The sequence below is a fragment of the Cornus florida genome, unplaced genomic scaffold, assembly GCF_030987335.1.
Source record: "Cornus florida cultivar Cherokee Brave unplaced genomic scaffold, ASM3098733v1 CherokeeBrave_3.0.0_Hap2_Chr08, whole genome shotgun sequence".
Taxonomy (NCBI): domain Eukaryota; kingdom Viridiplantae; phylum Streptophyta; class Magnoliopsida; order Cornales; family Cornaceae; genus Cornus; species Cornus florida.
The window spans coordinates 8109153-8131417 of record NW_026775578.1 but is presented as its reverse complement, the minus strand read 5'-3'; the positions used below and the strand labels follow the sequence as shown (position 1 = coordinate 8131417).

The following is a 22265-nucleotide window of genomic DNA, read 5'->3' as shown; positions in this document are numbered from 1 at the left end:
TACCAACTTAAACGCGCTAGACATGGCTAGACATATATTTTAAGGTAGACTTGTAGACTTGTAGTTCTTACATAAGTACTTTGTAATTGTTAGGTTCAATGGTTCATATTCAGCCAACTATATATATATATATATATATATAAGCAACATGAGGTTTAAATAAGATGCTAACTAAAAGATTTAGCACCCAATTCCTCCGGCCGAGAGATAGGATGAAGAACCATATCTTCATTTCACTTATAATATTGTTGAGCTATCTCTGTCAACTAAATGTAGAACCGGACACAAATAAAAGTAGCAGTATGGGTGTAGTGAAGGAAATTTAGGTTGGAGTAATTCTGGATATGGGATCATTGGTTGGAAATGTTGTTCATAGCTGCATTACTATGGCAATATCTGATTTTTATGCTCTAAACAAACACTACAGAACAAGGATAGTTCCTCACATAAGGGATTCGGAGGGAGAACCCCTGCGTGTTCTGTCTATTGGTGAGTTTTCGCTTTACATTCCACATGCATCTTAATGAATCCTTGAGCATTTTTTTTTTTTTTTTCCTGAATTGTCTTCTTCATTTTTCATTCACTATTTATTGGCATGCATGGCCTCATATGCATATAAAAGAAAAGGCTACTATTTGGTCACCTAAGTTGATTTGGCCCCTTTTGCCAAGGAAAGAAAACTGTTTTGAATTCTATCTCATTTTCATAAACCTATCATTTTCTTTCCAGACTGATATGTTTGAACTTAAAAGCCAAAGTTCATGCTTAAAATTGGGGGCTTTTACCCTGACATTAAATAATCAAGTAAATTGTTTCCCTTGCCAATGCAGCTCTTGATCTTTTGGAGAATAACAAGGTGCAAGCAATCATAGGTCCAAGAACATCACCTGAAACGAAGTTCTTGGCTGCACTGGGGGACAAGGCCAACGTTTCTATCCTTTCTTTTATTGGGAGTCTTACGTCGTTAACGGAATATCCATACCTCGTTCAACTTACACAAGACCAAACCCTTGAATTTGATGGTGTTGCTTCCATTGTAGAATCATTTCAATGGACGAATGTCATCCTTATTTATGAGCAGGGATAAATCATATCAAATTTGGCCGATTCATTCTAAGATAAAAACATACGTATTGCTTATAAGAGTGCCATTTCTCCCTCAGCCACTGATGAACAAATCCTTGTAGAGCTCCATAATCTCACAAGTAGTACCCTACAAACAACAATATTTGTTGTGCATGTTTCACTTTCTCTAGTGTCTCATCTTTTCTTAAACGTCAAAAGGTTAGGAATGATGAGTGACGGATATGCTTGGATTATAACTGACAAGACAATGGACCTCTTGCATTCAATGGATTCTTCTGTACTCATTGAGTCAATACAAGGCGCACTAGGTTTCAAGTCTTATATTCCACTATCAAGCGAGCTCCACAACTTCACTGTAAGATGGAGAAGGAAAATGCGTACAGAAAACCCCAATATGGAAATAATGGAGTTAAATGTGTTTGGCATATGGGCATATGATTCAATTTGGGCCCTAGCAAGGGCAATAGAGAAGGTAGTGGATAAGATTTCTAAAACTAAGGAACAAAATGCAGCATTGAACATGACAGACTTAGCTAACATTGGAGTTTCTCAAAGTGGCTCAATAATTCTAAGCGAGTTATTGAAAATTAGATTTAGGGGTTTAAGTGGTGAGTTCCAATTTATGCACAGGAAACTAATCTCTAAAGCATTTGAAATAGTGAATGTATTAGGCAAAAGGGAGAGAAGAGTTGGATTTTGGACAGTGACTGATGAAATCACTAATGAAATGAATCCATCTGTTAGTGAAAAATATCCGAGGTCTTCAAGTACTAATACAGGTCTTGAAACCATTATCTGGCCGGGAGGATCTACAACTACTCCAAAAGGTTAGTTGATGCGAATGAATGGTAAAAAGCTAAGAATTGGTGTACCAGTGAATCAAGGGTTCGAAGAGTTGATAAAGTTGCAGTGTGATCCTCAAACAAATGCAACAATTGCCACTGGTTTCTGCATTGATGTATTCAATGCTGCCATAGATGGCTTACTAAGTACTGAATTATACGAGTTTATTCCATTTGAGGATTCCAATGGGGAGCCGGCAGGAAACTATAACGATCTTGTATATCAGGTCTATCTTCGGTACGTCAATCCAAATTGTAAAACAATATCATAACTGGGAGATTCACAAATATTTAGTATGAGAAACATTTTTCACATTTCCCACATGCATTCCCTTGTATACACACTACACAAAACATACAGCTAGACATGAATGCTAGCTTATATATATATATATATATATATCTGCATAGTGGTCTTTTTGATATATTTTGCATTTTTGAATGGTTCAGAATTATGATGTTGTCGTGGGGGATACTACAATAACGGCCAATAGGTCTCTATATGTTGACTTTACAATGCCATATACCGACTTGGCTCTTGGAACAATAACAAGGGTTGACAATAAGAACATGTGGATTTTCTTGAAGCCACTTGATTCAAATCTATGGCTGAGAAGTGCTGCTTTCTTTATCCTAACCGGCTTTGTTGTTTGGCTTATTAAGTATCCTGTAAATGAAGAATTCCAAGGTTCAGCAGCTCAGCAAATGGGAATGATCTTCTGGTTCTCCATCTCAACTCTTGTTTTTGCTCATAGTAAGTTCTTTTGTAATTTTTTTTATTATTTTTATTTTTTATAATTGGTAAAAGTATATTGTATTGAAACAAAATAACCAAACCTTCCAGAACAAAAATTTTGGTGTTTGACATTGTAGGAGAAAAGTTATTAAGTAATTTGTCAAGGTTTACAATAACTATTTGGGTGTTCGTTGTGCTTATATCGACTTCAAGCTACACTGCAACTTTATCTTCAATGATGACGGTCCAACAGATACAACTAACATCAAAAGAGAGTTATATCGGATACCAAAGTGGGTTTCTCGTAAAAAGAGATATTGTCAGCAACCTGAATTTTGAAGACATTAAGCTTATGCAATATTCATCGCTTGAGGAATATGCAGATGCTTTATCAAAGGGAATAAAAAATGGTGGTGTTGTCGCTATTATTGATGAGATCCCATACATCAAGATCTTCCTTGCAAGATATTCCCAAGACTATGCCATGATCGCATCTGAATCTAAGACCAATGGCTTTGGCTTTGTGAGTATCATTCTTAAACAAATTGGTTTTGCACACAAACACATGAACATAAGAGAACAACAATGTCATCACATATGCAGGCATACAAATAAATATATACAGACCAAGTGCATAATTTGGACATTTCCTCTCTTTATTCATATGTCTATGCGAACTCTAATTAATATACCATGGTTGATTTCTTATGACAGGTTTTCCGGAAAGGTTCACCATTGGTTCCTGAAATTTCAAGGGCAATTATGAAATTGAGAGTAGAAAGAAAGCTTATGATGATGGAGAAGGCATGGTTTAATAGTAAGTCATCTTTTATGTCCCAACAGGACGCTCCGAGTAGCCCAAGCAAAAATCCCAACGCTCTGAACCTCGACAATTTTCGTGGTTTATTTCTGATTAGTGGGATCTGTTCAGCTTTAGCTCTTGTCATATCCTTGATCAATTTTCTTTGTGAAAAATGGAATGTCATGAAGTATTACTTTGTAGGCATAGTTAGGGGAAAATTAGTGCATAAGGTAAGGTATCTTTTATGTAGAAGTCGCAATATGATTGTAGAAACCAATTCAAGATAATCAATTCAAGATATTTTGTTCTTTGGCTTACCACCCCATTAATGCAAGCTAAAACACATTCTAATTTCCCAAATGTTGGGCCAACCCTTGTTGAAGAATGAATTGAAGGACACTAATTTACAAAGATTTCAAAAACCAACTTAATTAACGCAAAAGTGGATATTTTGTCAACCAATCTAATGGCAAATACAGAATAATAAAGCAAATAAGTCAACAAAATAAGAGCCACCAAGATTTACGTTGAAATCAAATAAAGAAGAACAAATGGAGTAAATTAAAATGAGAAAAAAAACAAAAAAAACAATAAAGTAGAAGCAAAATAAGGCTCACTCACCTATTATGTAATCTCTCAATGCAATAAGGCCTTCTTCCAGTGCTCGTTCGCGCTCAGAGGTTTCTTTGTCACCGTCAGCCACCGACTCACCATATTGATGGAAGACTGCAATTTGGGTAGCACAATCAAACCCAATTCGAGTCAGGTTCGGTATTTTACAGGCTTGGATAACCTTTTTTTTTTAAAAAAAAAAAAATTACGGTTTACTAGGTTTGGTAATTTTCTACTCCAACATAATTTTACAGGCTTGGATAACCTATTTTATTTTATTTTATTTTTTTATTTTTTATTTTATTTATTTATTTATTTATTTTTTTTTACAATTACGGTTTACTAGGTTTGATAATTTTCTACTCCAACATAATTTGGATTAGATTTTGGATTGATGTGTCAATTCCGTGAGCCCGAACTCAATTTTTAATATTATTTGATAATTTTTTTTTATTTTAAATATATTGTATATAATACTTAAATTATAATTACTTTCTTAGTTAAAATCTCAATTTATTAGTATATCTGGCTAGGAGGATCCACATTGTAGAGAATTAATCTTTGAACGATTTGGTTGTAATTTTGAAAATATTTGCATTATGTCTTTTGAAAAAATTTGTGCCTAAGAGTAATCTAAACTAAAACTAACTAATAAAATCAGTCAAAAATTTTAACTATGGAAATTGGTGATATGTATAACTCAAAATAATCAGACTTTCTAATCCTAAATCTCAACTTGAGTTTGAAAATTCAAAGGTGTGTTAAGCTTAATTGAGTAGTCAGATTAGAACTGATCGTTGCATATATCAAGTTTAGTTTAAATTATACCCCTAACTCGTTCAAGTTGCAGCCTTAATTGCATACAACAAAATATTAAAATTTATAATTAATTTTTTATGACACAAATCACAAATTTTTTTCATTCCTTGGGTTAATTACTTACTTCATCTTGTTGTGTATATAAGTAGTAAAATCTTGAAGTAAGAAATTATGGGGAATAGGTTGATTCTTTGTTTAAAAAAAAAAAAAAAAAAAAAAAAGACACTCATAATTCATGCTGCAATTTGAGTCATGAAAACTCACATAAATTACAAGCATCAACTGCAACAGTATTTTAGCTTTATCAAATTAAAGGTGTATTTTAGCTTCTCCTTATACATTTTTATTGATTTTTTTCCCCCTTAGATGGTGAAATAAGTGTATATTGACGTGTAAAATGTACATTGGTGGAATATTGAGACTTGGGCTCAATAAGCCCAATAGCGCTATAGGATGGTATCAATATAATGAAGTATTACAATAGAGTGAAGTCCAAATGAAAAGCCCAATATAAACGAGCTCAGCCCATATCTTTGTTCAAATGGAAGATAGGCTAGATAGCCGTTACAGTGGCTACCTGTATTGGGTAGGGGTGACAACAGAGCAGAGTTGTGGTTGGTTTAACTAAACCCTAGTTCGTTCTTTTAGAAAATTCATCGTTATCTTCCATTTGAACAAATATATGGAAGAAATTGTTCCTACCATTGGTGATTTGCAGAGATCCAAAGGGAGAAATTATTTCTTGTCATTTGATTGGGTGACGATTTGTTATTGTCGACCATTTAATAGTTTTTTCAGACAGGTTAGTGCACGGACTTGCTCTTTATAGTAGATGAAAAATAATAATAATTTAGATAAATACTTTATTGACAAGACAAAGACACTTAACCCCTAAACTATTCCAATTGTTGCAAGCCGTTAGATTGCCGCTATCTTAAGGCACGTGACACACATGAGCTTGCCCAATTTGAAAATGCCTAAACTACCCTTGACAGTTAAACCCATTATTATATATACATATACAGTATGTATCTATCTACGTGAAAATCCCCAATTTATGTTGAACAACAAATCTTTAAGAATCACAATTTATGTTCAACAACAAATCTTAAGAATTATTCAACTTGTTGTGTTCTCTTTCTCTATATATCTCTATCTGTGTGTTTAGGATTTAGATATATATATATATATATAAATCGGTAAATGCTCGTAATTGGCATATTAATCATCCACTATTTGTCCTCAATCCATCTTCCACAATTTGTTCATGGGAATCAATTATCTTATTTATTTGATTGGGCATCAGTTCATTTGTTATCTTGCTTCTCAATTCTCATTTACGCTTGTTTTATCTATGACAATGGATTACTAATTATGTAATCCCCAAAGTGATAGCCTCACAGAAAGGAAAAAAAAAAAAAAAAATCATATAGACAAGTGAGTGAGGACAAAGAGTTTCTTTTTTTGGGAGAAGAGTGTGTAATTTGAAATTGCATCTGTGAAGGAAGAGAACAGATGCGGACCATCTCCATACCAAAGGAGCCGGAGCACCTCATGAAGCAAAGAGGGCAATTCGTACTAGGCAAGTAGGGTACCGAGTAAACTCGCCTGCTGTAACTCAAGCTCATTAAGCTGCAGACCGCGATCCATCTCGACGATAAGCGCAAGACGACGATGAGGAACGTCGTGCCGGCGAATCGGCGATCCAGGCGCCCTTTTCCATGCTCTTCATCAGGCACATCGTTGCGTAGGCAGCGTTCGACGTTTGTTTGCTTGCCTCGGTACTCGATTGAGGACTGTGAGATAGCACTTAAAACCCTAGATAGGATCCCTTTGCTGTCGCTGTTGTTATATCTGACTGAGAGAATCGTTTTCCACCCCTTGGACGCCATCTGTGTGAGAGAGAGATGGGGCTGAATTGTTTGGTGCCATAAATTGATGTAGGGTTGGTTTGGTCACTTTGGTGCCAGTTTTTATGTAAGGATAAGGTAAGTATATGTGCTGTCGTTTTTCTATTGGCTGTTGGAAATTTCCTTGACACGTCAACATATTAATTCCCATTAACACAAAACGTCGCAGTTACACTAAAGGGCTTAAAGGTAATTTTATTTTTTCATTAATGGTTGGTCGACGAATTGTACTCAAATGCAACATTTTTATAGTTCAAGGAATTACTTTTAATTCAGGAAGGTTTCTTGCAATTAGGTCATAATTCAAGAGTTTACTTCGCTGAATCCTTTTTATTATAACTTGCACTCAAAAAATAATAATAATAATAATAATAATAATAATACTAATAAAAGGCTTACATCTCCAAAGGTATTGAACAATCATTTGATTTCCTTATGCTATCAGTCTATCACCAAAGTCGATCTCCTTAGATATTAAACTAGTTTTTATACGAATTTAAAATAAAATTCATGTCCCTAACTTGTTTATGGGACAATTATTGAAAACCTTTTAGCCCTCGACTTTATCTCAGGCAGTTCTAGCTCATTACTTCCAGCAACAACCAAGGACGAAGAGATTTTTTATTTATTATAATAATAATAATTATTATTATTATTATTTCCCAGCTGTCGCAAGAGATTCTTTATTTCACAAGAATCAGAATAAGAATAGTTCAACATAGAATAGTCATTGCTGACTTTGCAATTAATTGTAGTCAAGAGCACTAAATGTAGTACGGAGTGTTCTATTTACACCTTACAGCATCACTTGTTTATTTGGGTGGGCTTTTTGGGTTTGGCCCGCCCTTGTACAGTTTGTCTTTTTCATCTAATAAATTGATTTACCCAAAAAATAAATTAGTAAATCAATAATATCAGTGTAGTTCTTTTTCTTTTCTTTCGTCTTTCTTTCTTTTGGTATAGTGAAAACATCTGGAGAATATTTTGAAGGAGTGCAAGTGATATGTATGCTAAATGTCAATATATAAGACTTTTTTCTCGTTTCACTTTTAATTTTAGTTTATATATGTGTACTTTTTAAAGTTGTCTTAATTTGTTTCCTTTCTTGATCGATGAGCTATCATTGAACATACTAGTCTTTTTCAGAATTTTACAAGATGAATTCGGATTATTTTTTTTTTTTTTAAAAAGTTAAACCGTGTTGAAGTTGTCTTTCATTGAAGGTCGGTCAGCAATACTACTTTCCACACTAGAGACTATTATTATACTAACATGAACCGCTAGACACGGCTAGCTTTCAGGTAGACTTAGAATTCATTAGTAATTATTACATATATAATAGTTTGTAAAATATTAGTGATTCATATTCTATATAAGAGCATGAGCAACATGAAGTCAAGAAGCTAACCAAATAATTAAGCACTCGAGCGTTTGCTCCAGCGGAGAGACGACAATGATGAAGAACTATATCTTCATTTCACTTCTGATATTGTTGAGCCATCTCTATCAATTAAATGCTGAACTTGACGCAAATCAGAGTAATAATATCGGTGTTGTGAAGGAAATTCAGGTTGGAGTAATTCTGGATATGGGATCATTGGTTGGGAAGGTTGTTAATAGTTGCATTAGCATGGCTATATCCGATTTTTATGCTCTTAACAAACACTACACAATAAGGATACTTCTTCACATCAGGGATTCCAAGGGAGAACCCTTGCGTGCTCTCTCCGCCGGTGAGTGTTTGTTTTGCATTCATGAATTGGTCGGTACCTTACTTGAGCTTTTTTTGTTCTTAATTGCCTTCTTCAGTTTTCATTCACTATTTATTGGCATGCACGGCCTCATATATGTAATATATTACCTCTTAAAAATCAATTATACCTTTATATATAATATATTTTTCTAATACAAAATATATTATAAAATTTTAAAAAAATCAATTTTCTGTCTCCTCTCCACCAGAGCTGTCCACTCCTAAAATAAAAAAAATAAAAAAACTAAAAGGAAAAGTGTAAAGGTAACTTGGTCGTTTTATGAAATTTTTTTTTTTTTTTTTTATAAGTTTTGATGGAGAGGTTTTATTGGACATACACGGAAACCTCAAGAAAGGTTAAAACAATAAATTTAAAGAATATATTGTAAATAAATTTATTTTAAAAAATATGTGTAAGGGCAATTTGGTCATTTTATGAATTTTTTTTACAAGTTTTGATAAAGAAAGGGTTGTTGAACATACGCTGAAACCTCAAGAAAGGTTAAAACAATAAATTTAAAATGCTCCACTTGTATGAGATTTTTTCAAACTCAAGAGAAATAAGTATAATTTACCCTTAATTTAACATATCATATCCATTTAATATGTAAATCCGATTCAATGCAATCCAATTGGATTTTTAGTCTCACATATTAATACTCCACATATGAATTAGTTTTTTAACAATTAGAATTCTAAGTATACACATAGGGCTAGGTAGGCATCCCCAGCAAAAGTTTATGGGTCTGCCTCCGGCTCTGATGCACTTGTTCTTTATAGTTACGTTTGGGTTGAGAGGGTTAATACATTCCTTTAAAAATAATAATAATAATTAAGGCCCCGTTTGTTTGAGGCAAAAATATTTTTTTGTGTTTTTTTGGTGTTTGATTCTCATAAAATATTTATAAAAAAAAAAATATTAAAACTAACAAAAATAACTTATTTATTAATTTTGGACAAAGTATTTTATGTGTCCCACTCAATGAACTTAATTTAGATTTTTGTCAAACACTGAAAAATAAAAATAAAAAATATATATATTTTTTTCTGAAATAAAAATATATATATTTTAAATCAAAACAAACAGAGCCTAAATTAAAAAAATACTATACATTTTGTTGACAAGCCAACACAATTAAATTGAGTCAACACGGCATGAAATATAGAGCTTTCTTACGAAATTACAGATATATATATATATATAATTCATGTTTCTAACTTGTTTAAGGGACAATGATAGAAACCTGTAAGCCTTGACACAATCTCAGTACTCATTATTTTCGGAAGCCAATGACGAAGAGATTACCGTCTGTTTGGCAAATGTTTTGGTTAAAGCTCTTATACAGTTATACTTCTCAGATAACAATTTTGTCCTTATTTTTTTTTTCAGTTTATATTTCTTTTTTTAAGCACATCCAAATAAGCATTTAATGTAATCAAATTTAATCTAATATGTGAAATATAAAAACAGTAAATTATGTTTAAAAAAACTCACCAATTTCATTTCATCATTAATAAAACAAAATAAGATGTTTATCAAAACATCAACTCTGCACCCATTCTATCTGAATGAGTCAAATAAATTATTTTCACCATATGCTTAAAATTTCAAGTCACAGTAGCCTAGTGAATGAAATTTGTGATAGAATAAAATCTGTCACTTATATATCTTGAATCTCTCTCATGCATGAATGATAAGTACATAATTTGTGATAACATGAATGATAAACATATAACTTGTGATAGAACAAAATTTGTAGTACATTTATCATGAATCTCAAGAATAATTTTTTTAGATTGTTAAGGTCTATAAAATGAGCTAAATAAAAAACTAAATTCTATTAAAAGGATTCTATAGCGATTTGATAAATTGAGATGTTGGAGCAAATTAAATACAACTGTACCTATATCCTAAGTCAATTTATGGAAGAAAAAAAATAAATTAAAGATGGAGAGAAATTTTTTTTTTTTTTTTTCATATATATTGTCCTATTTTTGCCATTTAATTCCCTTAAAAAGACGTAATTTTGATTAACTATTTAAATGATATCGAATCTTTACCATAGTCCGAGTAAAACCTCCATCCAATGAATATGGTTATAGTGTCTACAAATTCTGGTTTGATAGGGTTTCTGATTTAATTAAAAAAACGAGAAAAAAATCTTGATGTTTAGGGTCTCTGATTTGATTAAATAAAAGAGAAAACAACCTTGATGATGAAACCATTGGATGGAAATGAATTGGGTTTAAAACACACTCGAATATATATATATATATATATATATATATATATATATATTAAAAAGGGGTATATTTGAATTTTTAAAATTTTTACTAAAACACCATTTTGGCTTGTCGTGTCTTTTTAGAAAAACATTTTGAGGAAGTGACTTCTAAACTCACCAAGTCAAAAGCAACATTTAAAGAGCCAATTCAAATGGAGCATAATGTCACGGGCTTAGAGTTTCAGCACCACTCTAGCTGCTCCCGTGCGGCACCAAGACGTTGCTTTCACTCTCGCAAGTACTTGGTCAGCCTAACTCCCGTGCACACCTTAGCCAACACACTCCCCTCGTGCGCTTACTAGTGTTGTAGTTGCCCTTGCCCTCTCCTCACTTGGCTTACACACTCACACACACTAAGGCACTTAAGTTGGCAAGGAAAGAACACTTCTATTACTTCAAAGAATGCTTTGTACAAGGCTAACACTCAAACTCTCTACAAGGCTCTCAAGACTCACTCTAGGACTTGTTGTTTGCAAAATGAAGTCCTACTCCTATTTATAGGCATCCCCATCCCTAATGGATGGCTAGGATGCATTCTAACCAACGGTGGATATTGATTATCTAGAATCTTCTTCCACCTTCTACACATCTCCATACATATCTACAACATTCTAGAACCCTCCATACTACTCCACACAATTCTGGAGAATTCTAGAACCTTCCACACACTTCTAGAATATACTACACATATCTAGAATCTTCCACACAACTCTAGACTACTCCGGAAGACTCTAGAAACTCCACTTGCCATGCAGTTGCCATGCAGCGTCCTCCTTAGTGTCTGCGTGTCACCTGCGTGGTACAACCTCCATAGGCGGGGCGTGACATTCTCCCCCACCCATTTCCGTGACGCCCTCGTCACGGTTTCTTCAACTGACCCAGCCTCTCGCAGGTCATCAGCACTTGCGCATATGTCCTTGGCCCAAACGTACGAGCGCCCTTCGGGAGATGTGAAGTCCTCACGAGCTCCATCGTGTTGACTGCCACCTCTGGACTCTCCTTCCTGCCCACGAGCGGCACCATGCATGCGGCCTTGCCTTCCTCGCCTCCAAGTATCATCAACGCACCAAGGCATGGTAGTGGCGCGGCGTTGTTCCTGTCCATGAACTCCAGCCCCAGCACCATGTCATGGTCGTCCATCTCCGCAACTTGGAAGTCGGCCTTGCCCTTCCATCCTTGCAAGCATAGCTCCACCTCTTTGCACACTCTACTCACGCGTGCCTCCTCGGAGTTGACGGCCTTGATCCATCCCTCCGTCTTGCGCATCTCCAAGCCAAGTCGTTGCGCCTCCTCTGGGGTAATGAAGTTGTGTGTGGCGCCCGTGTCCACCAACGCTTGTACGGCTTTGCCACCAACCTGCGCATCCACATAGCGCACCCCAGCTACTTTCTTCGCCTTACCCTTTTTCTTGGTGTCATGCGCCATGCTACTCAGCATCTGCATAGCCCCCATGCACCTGTCTTCGTCGCTGCCCGTATCATCCACCTTGCCCTTGCCCTTATCCTTCACAAGGGCGCTCATGGTCTTCTTGTTGGGGCAGTGTCGCAATATGTGCGGCCCTTCGCACAAGTAGCACTTCGGCTCCCACTTGCCCTTATCGCGGCGCTCCCATTTGCCACTAGCCTTGGACCTCTCTCCATGGTCCTTGCCCTTATCATGGCGTGGGCGTCTCTCCTCATCGCTGTGCTCATCATCACTAGACTTGGGCGAGCCCCGTTTCTTGAAGCGTCGGTCTCCCCCACCTTTGCCGTGGTCCCTCCTGGGAGACGTGGCCCTCTTGTCATCGCGCCTAAAGTTTTCGAGGCGCTCCGCTATAGCCATTGCGGATGCCAAGTCTCTAGGCTCCCTCCTCCTTAGCTCCGTGGCCACCCAAGACTGCAGCCCATCTATGAACAAGCACACGCGATGCCGCTCCGGCATCTCTGGGATCTCCAGCATCAAATTGGAGTACTCCTTCACATACTCCCTTATGCTGCCCTTCTGCTTCAAGCGCCTTAGGTTGATCATGGCCAGGTCCTCAACGCACCCAGGGTAGAACTGCCTCTTGAGCTGCCTCTTGAACTCCTCCCATGTGTCAACTGCTCTTGCGCCTCTACCAGTGAAGCGCTGCCTCCACCATAGAGCGGCGGTGTCTGTGAGGTACATAGTGCCTGTCTGCACCTTCTCCTCATCATCCTCGATCTCCATGCACTCGAAGTACCGCTCCATGTGCCAAAAGAAGTTGTCAATCTGGCGCGCATTCCTTGCCCCATCGTACTCCTTGGGCTCCGGCGCCTTCTTCTTCCTTGGCTTCACCACGACCTCGCGCGCCTGGGAGAACTCCTTCTTGCACTCGGCAATCTCCACGCGCAAGTCGTCTACCAAACCATGCAAGTCCCTTTCTTTCTCTTGCGCCTTGTTGGCGATGCCATCAATCAGCTCGTAGAGCTCCGCCATCCTTCTCTCGAGCCTATTAAATTTGGTCTCCGTGTAGACCAAGTGTGTGGCAAGCTTCTCCTCCAAGCTCTGCTCTAAGATGTGGACTTGGTGGTCTCCTCCGCTAGCCATGTCTACTCCAACAAAGCTCCCTTGACGAACCTGCTCTGATACCAACTGTCACGGGCTTAGAGTTTCAGCACCACTCTAGCTGCTCCCGTGCGGCACCAAGACGTTGCTTTCACTCTCGCAAGTACTTGGTCAGCCTAACTCCCGTGCACACCTTAGCCAACACACTCCCCTCGTGCGCTTACTAGTGTTGTAGTTGCCTTTGCCCTCTCCTCACTTGGCTTGCACACTCACACACACTAAGGCACTTAAGTTGGCAAGGAAAGAACACTTCTATTACTTCAAAGAATGCTTTGTACAAGGCTAACACTCAAGCTCTCTACAAGGCTCTCAAGACTCACTCTAGGACTTGTTGTTTGCAAAATGAAGTCCTACTCCTATTTATAGGCATCCCCATCCCTAATGGATGGCTAGGATGCATTCTAACCAACGGTGGAGATTGATTATCTAGAATCTTCTTCCACCTTCTACACATCTCCATACATATCTACAACATTCTAGAACCCTCCATACTACTCCACACAATTCTGGAGAATTCTAGAACCTTCCACACACTTCTAGAATATACTACACATATCTAGAATCTTCCACACAACTCTAGACTACTCCGGAAGACTTTAGAAACTCCACTTGCCATGCAGTTGCCATGCAGCGTCCTCCTTAGCGTCTGCGTGTCACCTGCGTGGTACAACCTCCATAGGCGGGGCGTGACAATAAGGAAGGGTCCTATTCGTTTGCGTGCCGTTTTTAACATAAAGACACGGCAATTTATATGTGTGTGCATATAATAAAGTTATAAACATAAATATAAAAAAAGTAAAGCATTATCAGATGTTTAAGAGACTTTTTCTTCCACAATGACTTTGTCCACAACCAAAATAATTCAATGTAAAATAGTCATTGGTTGATTCTGTAAATGTTGAAAATTATAATAGTCAATCCTAACCATGTGGTCAAGAGTACTGAATGTTGGACAAAAAACCATCAATAAATTGGTAAATCAATAATGCCCAGTATAGCTGCTGCTTCTTTTTTTCCTACTCCTGGTATTGTGATGGTGAAACTTTAATTCTCTCGTTTCAAACTTAATTTTAGTTGCTATATTTGTAATTCTTCAAGTTGTTCCTTTCTTGATGAGCTATTAAACTCACAAGTGATTAAAAATAAAACGTAACAATAATAATAATTTTTTTTTTTTTTTTAAAAAAAAAGAAGGAAAGAAAAAGAGAGTTGAAGAAGTCTTTCTTTAAAGGCCAGTCAACAATTCTAATTTCCTCACCGGATACTAACTTGAATGCGCTAGACACGGCTGGACATATATTTTCAGGTAGACTTGTAGACTTTTAGTTCATTAGTTCTTAGAGAAATAGTTTGTAATTGTTAGAGGTTCATATTCAACCAACCTATACTTATATATATATATATTTAAGAGCAACAAGAGGTTAAGATGAGATGCTAACTAAATAATTAAGCACCCATTTCCTCCGGCAGTGAGGCAGGATGAAGAACCATATCTTCATATCACTTGGAAGAAGTAGGGACGGATTTCAGTCTGAGACCCATCAGCAATTGTTGTTCTCTATCAATTAAATGCAGAACTGGACACAAATCATAGTAGTAATATCGGTATAGTGAAGGAAATTCAGGTTGGAGTAATTCTGGATATGGGATCATTGGTTGGGAAGGTTGTTAATAGCTGCATTAGCATGACAATATCTGATTTTTATGCTCTTAACACACACTACACAACAAGGATACTTCTTCACATCAGGGATTTCCAAGAGAGAACCCCTGCGTGCTCTGTCTGCCGGTGAGTCTTTATTTTTCATTCCACATGCATCTTGATGAATCGGCACCTTACTTAAGCTTTTCTGAATTGTCTTTTTCATTTTTCAATCACTATATATTGGCATGCATGGCCTCATATGCATATAAAAGAAAAGGCTACTATTTGGTCCCCTAAGTTGATTTGGCTCCTTTGCCAAGGGAAGAAAAGAAAAAAACTTATTTGAATTGTATATCATTTTCATAAACCTATCATTTTCTTTCCAGACTGATATGTTTGAACTTAGAAGCCAAAGTTCATGCTTGAAATTGGGGGCTTTTACCATGACATTAAATAATAAATTGCTTCCCGTGCCCAATGCAGTTCTTGATCTTTTGGAGAATGACAAGGTGCAAGCAATCATAGGCCCAGGAACATCACCTGAAGCGAATTTCTTGGCTACACTGGGGGACAAGGCCAAAGTTCCTATCCTTTCTTTTACTTGGAGTCCTACGTCGTCAACGGAATATCCATACCTTGTTCAACTTACACAAGACCAAACCCTTGACTTTGATGGTGTTGCTTCCATAGTATAATCATTTCAATGGACGAACGTCATCCTTATTTATGAGGAGGGAGAAATCATATCAAATTTGGCCGATTCATTCCAAGAGAAAAACATTCGTATTGATTATAAGAGTGCCATTTCTCCCTCAGCCACTGATGAAGAAATCCTTGTAGAGCTCCATCATCTCACGAGTAGTACTCTCCAAACAACAATATTTGTTGTGCATGTTTCACCTTCTCTAGTGTCTCGCCTTTTCTTAAACGTCAAAAGGTTAGGAATGATGAGTGAGGGATATGCTTGGATTATAACTGACAAGGCTATGGACCTCTTGCATTCAATGGATTCTTCTGTACTCATTGAGTCAATACAAGGCGCACTAGGTTTCAAGTCTTATATTCCACCATTAAGCAAGCTCCACAACTTCACAATAAGATGGAGAAGGAAAATGCGTATGGAAAACCCCAATATGGAAATGATGGAGTTAAATGTGTTTGGCATATGGGCATATGATGCAATTTGGGCCCTAGCAAGGGCAGTGGAGAAGGTAGCAGATAAGATTTCTCAAACCAAGGAACAAAGTGCAGCATTGAACATGACAGACTTAGCTAACATTGGAGCTTCTCAAAGTGGCTCAATAATTCTAAACGAGTTATTGCAAATTAAATTTAGGGGTTTAAGTGGTGAGTTCCAATTTATGTACGGGAAACTAATCTCTAGGGCATTTGAAATAGTGAATGTATTAGGCAAAAGGGAGAGAAGAGTTGGATTTTGGACACTGACTGATGGAATCACTAAAGAAATGAATCCATATGTTAATGAAAAATATCTGAGGTCTTCAAGTACTAATACAGGTCTTGAAACCATTATCTGGCTGGGAGGATCTACAACTACTCCAAAAGGTTGGTTGATGCGAATGAATGGTAAAAAGCTAAGAATTGGAGTACCAGTGAATCAAGGGTTCAAAGAGTTGATAAAGGTGCAGCGTGATCCTCAAACAAATGCTACAACTGCCATCGGTTTCTGCATTGATGTATTCATTGCTGCCATTGATGGCTTACTAAGTACTGAATCATATGAGTTTATTCCATTTGAGGATTCCAATGGGGAGCCGGCGGGAAACTATAACAATCTTATATATCAGGTCTATCTTCAGGTATGTCAATTCAAAATGTAGAACAATATCACAAACTGGGAGATTCACAAATATTTAGTACGGGAAACATTTTTCACATTTCCCACACGGATGCCCTCATATACACACGACACAAAACATGCAGCTAGACTTGAATACTGGCTTATTTATATATATTTGCATAGTGGTCTTTTTGATGTATGTCACATTTTTGAATGGTTCAGAATTATGATGTTGTCATGGGGGATACTACAATAACGGCTAATAGATCTCTATATGTTGACTTTACAATGCCATATACCGACTTGGGTGTTGGAACAATAGCAAGGGTTGACAATAAGAATATGTGGATCTTCTTGAAGCCACTTGATTCAAATCTATGGCTGACAAGTGCTGTTTTCTTTCTCCTAACCGGCTTTGTTGTTTGGGTTATTGAACATCCAGTAAATGAAGAATTCCAAGGTTCTGCAGCTCAGCAAATGGAAATGATCTTCTGGTTCTCCTTCTCAACCCTTGTTTTCACTCATAGTAAGTTCTTTTGTAATTTTTTTTATTATTGGTAAAAGTATATTGTATTGAAACAAGATAAACTAACCTTCCAGAAAAAAAAATTTAAGAACAAAAATTTTGGTGTTTGACATTGCAGGAGAAAAGTTATTGAATAATTTGTCAAGGTTTACAGTAATTGTTTGGGTGTTCATTGTGCTTTTATTGGCTGCAAGCTACACTGCAACTTTATCTTCAATGCTGACGGTCTAGCAAATACAACTAACATCAAAAGAGAATTATATAGGATACCAAAGTGGCTCTCTCGTAAAAGGAGATATTGTCAGCAACCTGAATTTTCAAGACACTAAGCTTATGCAATATTCTTCGCCTGAGGAATATACAGATGCTTTATCAAGGGGGACTAAAAATGGTGGTGTTGTCGCTATCATTGATGAGATCCCATACATCAAGATCTTCCTTGCAAGATATTCCCAAGGCTATGCCATGATTGCATCAGTATCTAAGACCAATGGCTTTGGCTTTGTGAGTAACATTCTTAAACAGATTGGTTTTGCACAGAGACATATGAACATAAGAGAACAACAATGTCATCACATATGCAGGCATATAAAAGATATATACAGACCTAGTGCATAATGTAGACATTTCCTCTCTTTACTTATAGGTCTATGCGAACTCTAATTAATATGCTATGGTTGATTTCTTATGACAGGTTTTCCGGAAAGGTTCACCATTGGTTCCCGAAATTTCAAGGGCAATTATGAAACTGAGAGAAGAAGGAAAGCTTGTGAAGATGGAGAAGGCATGGTTTAATAGTGAGTCATCTTTTATGTCCCAGCAGGACTTAGTGACTAGCCCCAGCAACAATCCAAACATTCTGAACCTTGACAACTTTCGCGGTTTGTTTCTGATTAGTGGGATCTATTCAACTTTAGCTCTTGCCATATTCTTGATCAATTTGCTTTGCGAAAAAAGGATTGTCATAAAGTATTACTTTGTAGGCATAGTTCAGGGAAAATTAGTGCATACAATACGACATCTTTTATTGTAAAAGTTGTAATATGATTGTAGAAACCAATTCAAGATAATCAATTTTGAAATGTTTCAACTATTAATGTTCGCATTTCGAATTTGATTATTAGTATATCTAGCCAGTAGGATCTACATTTTAGAGAATTAAACCTTTAAGAATTTGTTTGTAATTTTGTAAAAAATTGCATCAAGTCTTTTTTTAAAAAATTTGTGCCTAGGAGTAATCTAAACTAAAACTAACTAATAAAATCATTCAAAATTTCAATTGTGGAGATTGGTGATATGTATAACTCGAAATAACGGGACTTTCTAATACTGAATCTCAAATTGAGTTTAAAAATTCAAATGTGGGTTAAGCTCAGTTTGAGTAGTCATGTAATGTTTTCAAATTTTACCTATTTTTATCTTCTGGAATTTTTATTTTTATTTTTTGAGGGTATTTTTGTCTTTTCTCATTTTGCGTGCTGGACACATGTGCTGGTTGTGTCCGAGTGTTGGTTGGGACATTTCAATGTGTTCAAGACCTCCAGTATGCACATCCTCCTTGTTAGCTTATCAGTTTGGATCACTTAATTTCAAATGGTCATAACTTCTTCGTTCCATACCCAAATGAGGTTATTCTTGAGCCCATTTTCAAAAATTTTGAGTTAGCTTTCCAACGAGACCAACCCCATCTTCATATTGCACTCATGTTGAGAGTTATGGTTGTTTTAGTGAAACAGTGTCAGAATTTACTTTAAACCGGTAAGAGCATTTTTGGGAATTCATATCCGGTGACCGTGGAACCTCACCGATCATCATGGAACTACTAGAATAGTTGTTTTAAACCTCATTTGACTAGTTTTAGGATGGATTATTCTTTTATATTGTAAAAAGACCATTTTACCCCTAGTATGTCCTCGGGTTCGGGTAAGGACCCGGTTAGTATGGTGATTGTCGTATAGTGCGGTGGTGTAGCTATGCAGTGAATAACGAGTGCTTGGTCTGACAAAGACATGTAAAGTTGAGTTTGAGCTTGATTATGAGATGAACGGGGTTCCTCGTTTGGGGTCTTGTGTGCCCTTTGAAGGATGAATTGAGATAGGATGTTGTCATGTTCAAGGGTCTTGTGACCGTTCTTTTTTTGGCTCCCAAACCTTGTGTAGCGGTGTAGAGGGGACTAGTGTTGGTTTTAAGTCAAGTATAGAATCCAACGGGTTTTGTGTATGATGTTGTGAGTGACGAGTACCCTCATAGGGTGGTGAGCATTGACGACAATGTGTGATTGCCTATTGGCGTCTGGTGTCAAAGGCAATAAGTGTAATACCCCTAATTTAAAAGGATAGTCTTGACATTTTAATTCATTATTTTATTGTATTTTTAATTGGTTAATTGCCTAACTGTTTAATTGTTTTATTTTATTGAATTATTTGGTTATTTGTTTTTATTTGTAGTTAATTCTTTGCTTAATTGTTTTATTGAATTGAATTATTTGTGTAATTGATGTTATGCTTACATGGTAATTTATATTTGTTGCTTTCCTTAATTGTTAAATACGGACCAGTTGTTGGAAATTGTTTTAATTGTTTAATTTGGGTTTTGCTTTCTTTTAGGTAGTCACGTTTTATATAGCCGAATTAGATATAGAATGAATTGTTCTTTTCCATCTCTAAATTAAATTAGAATTAGGGTTAGTATTTTTCTTAAGCCTATAAATATAACAGTAGGTCTACCAAGGGTTTTTAGAACCCTATTCACGTACTGGAGGTAGAGTGAAACTGAGAGAGAAAAACTAGGGTTTAGCTGGGACTAAGGCTAAACCAAGGAAGGATTAAAAGGGCGTTGTTTGTGTGTTGAACTAAGGAGGAAACAGAGGAGTTAGAACAGTGAAGGATCGCCGAAAAATCTAGGAAGACGGCATAGAGATTTTAATTCAAAAATCTCACAGGCAAGTTATATTTTAACTCTTTCTCTTAAATTTGTGTTCTGTGTTCTGTGCATGCCTAGGTAGACTCCAGTGTTTAATTAAGGTTAAAATATATCTTATGAGCATGTTTGAATTGTATTTAACTGCATGGAATAAATCTGTATTATGGTTGATTGATGTTCATAATTAAATTTTATGTTCGTTGATTTTAAACTTGTTTCAATTCATGTCGATAATGTATGATACCAGTTAATAATTAATTCTAGGACATAAATTGGACCTTAGAAGTCTTAATAAAATAGTACAGAGGATTCTGCATGTCGCCGAAGGCGAAGAAGACAACCGGAATTAAAAGACGGCTCTCCAAAGGAAAGAGCAAGCTCTAGGGATGAGAGAGCCAGCTCTCATAAGTATGGATCCGGCTCCACCCTTTGTTTAGGGAGGTGGCTCCCTCTTCTATTTTTTTTTGGTTTTCCGTGGTTCTGAGTTTGGTTTGTCCAGTAGGGGGCTTTCTAAGTTGTTTTAGTTGCTATGGTTGGTGTATATAATTGTTACAAAGATATAAAAATCACTGAGAAGCATGTTTACAGTAAGATGTTGAAAAATGAAATAACATAAGGTTAAATAGTAATCTTGCATGTAGAAGGTTGGAAAATTAATTTAAATTGTGTACTAATATTTAGCAATTTTGTTTCTCTGCATGATGTAAAACTGTTAATCATGTTTCAGCGGTGTATAAGCATATGGTTGTTTATCTGGAAAATAAGAATGCTTAGATTGGATTAATCGATGTCTAAATATAATGTATATTGCATCAATTATGGTACTGTTTGGAGGACTTAAATGCTTAGTCTTACTTTATCAATGTAAAAGACTGGAATCAGATTCTTAAATCTTATATTGGATGCATACTTGGGTCATACACAGGTTAGACTTTATTTATGCTTATTTTGGAGTATGATTGATGAGTTACTTATTCCTGTTTTGTCAATTATACGAACTTGTGTTTTGGTATGCACCGATATGGGACGATGACATACTAGTGGTGGATTAGTTCAAATACTAAGTCCTACCTATTTTGGATTGATGTATGGATTAACCATAAAGGTTAAGTCCTACTCATATTGATGTCAAGTCAATAATTAATTGAATGACATATTTTGGTTTCTGGATGCATTGTTGTACATATGTCAGGCCACTACGTCAGATGGATGATATTTTGTATTAGGCTTATACGGACTTTATATACTTATGAGTATGGTGCCATGATATGAGCTTGAGTCTTAAGATCATGGTTAGGGTGCGTATATCACCTAGGATGGATAACTGGACATAGTTGTTGTTCCCTGATAAGTCTAGGTACACATAACCACGTTTTGTGCGATTCGCATGGTATCTCTACTCAGGCTGAGACAGACCTATTGGGCTAGTGAGCATCTTATAATGTGTAATTATATATATATGGACTATTCTAGTTATTGTTGAGCTATCTAGGATGTATCTACGTATCAGGTTTCTGTATGAATTGTAGTAGGATAGAACTTGCATGTGGGCCTGACCCACTCTTATTTTTCAGGTGCTAGTCAGTTCCAGGGTTAGCGCTTGATCATGTAGAGCAGATACAGTCACTCACTCCTCCGACTACGTAGGACTGCTTTCAATGTTTAGCTTTATGTTTTGTTTCAGTTGTTTCCTTTTTAGTTTGAGTTTTTATTAGGGGTCCACAAGATGGATTCCCGAGTTGTTAAATTAATGGAGGTTTTGGATTATTGGATTTTAATAATAATATTTTGAGAATTTTTAATTTAGAATTCTTTCAGCATATTTTTTTATTCTTATTTCATTTTTGTATTCAGTGCTTATTTACATATTAATTGTTTGGTATCCCTCAGATTTGTGCTCGGACTTAATCACCCGTGGCTCTAGAATTGAGGGGTATCACAATAAGGTTGTTGAGTTCTTA

At 36.3% G+C, this 22265-nt stretch overlaps 3 protein-coding genes across 3 annotated transcripts; all 3 read left to right on the top strand.

Annotated features, from left to right (window-relative positions):
- Nucleotides 1–1927: 1927 nt before the first annotated feature.
- LOC132269668 (glutamate receptor 1.3-like) lies at nucleotides 1928–3753 on the top strand. Its single transcript, XM_059770921.1, has 4 exons — nucleotides 1928–2155; nucleotides 2379–2682; nucleotides 2802–3187; nucleotides 3379–3753. The coding sequence occupies exons 1-4, from the start codon at nucleotides 1928–1930 to the stop codon at nucleotides 3751–3753; spliced, it is 1293 nt and encodes a 430-aa protein (XP_059626904.1).
- A 12249-nt stretch (nucleotides 3754–16002) lies between these two features.
- On the top strand, nucleotides 16003–17613 carry LOC132269667 (glutamate receptor 2.2-like). The gene is made up of 3 exons (XM_059770920.1): nucleotides 16003–16875; nucleotides 17079–17382; nucleotides 17501–17613. The coding sequence occupies exons 1-3, from the start codon at nucleotides 16003–16005 to the stop codon at nucleotides 17611–17613; spliced, it is 1290 nt and encodes a 429-aa protein (XP_059626903.1).
- Nucleotides 17614–17715: 102 nt separating this feature from the next.
- LOC132269666 (glutamate receptor 2.1-like) lies at nucleotides 17716–18415 on the top strand. Its single transcript, XM_059770918.1, has 2 exons — nucleotides 17716–17886; nucleotides 18077–18415. Exons 1-2 carry the CDS (start codon nucleotides 17716–17718, stop codon nucleotides 18413–18415), a joined length of 510 nt encoding a protein of 169 aa, XP_059626901.1.
- The last annotated feature ends 3850 nt before the right edge of the window (nucleotides 18416–22265 follow it).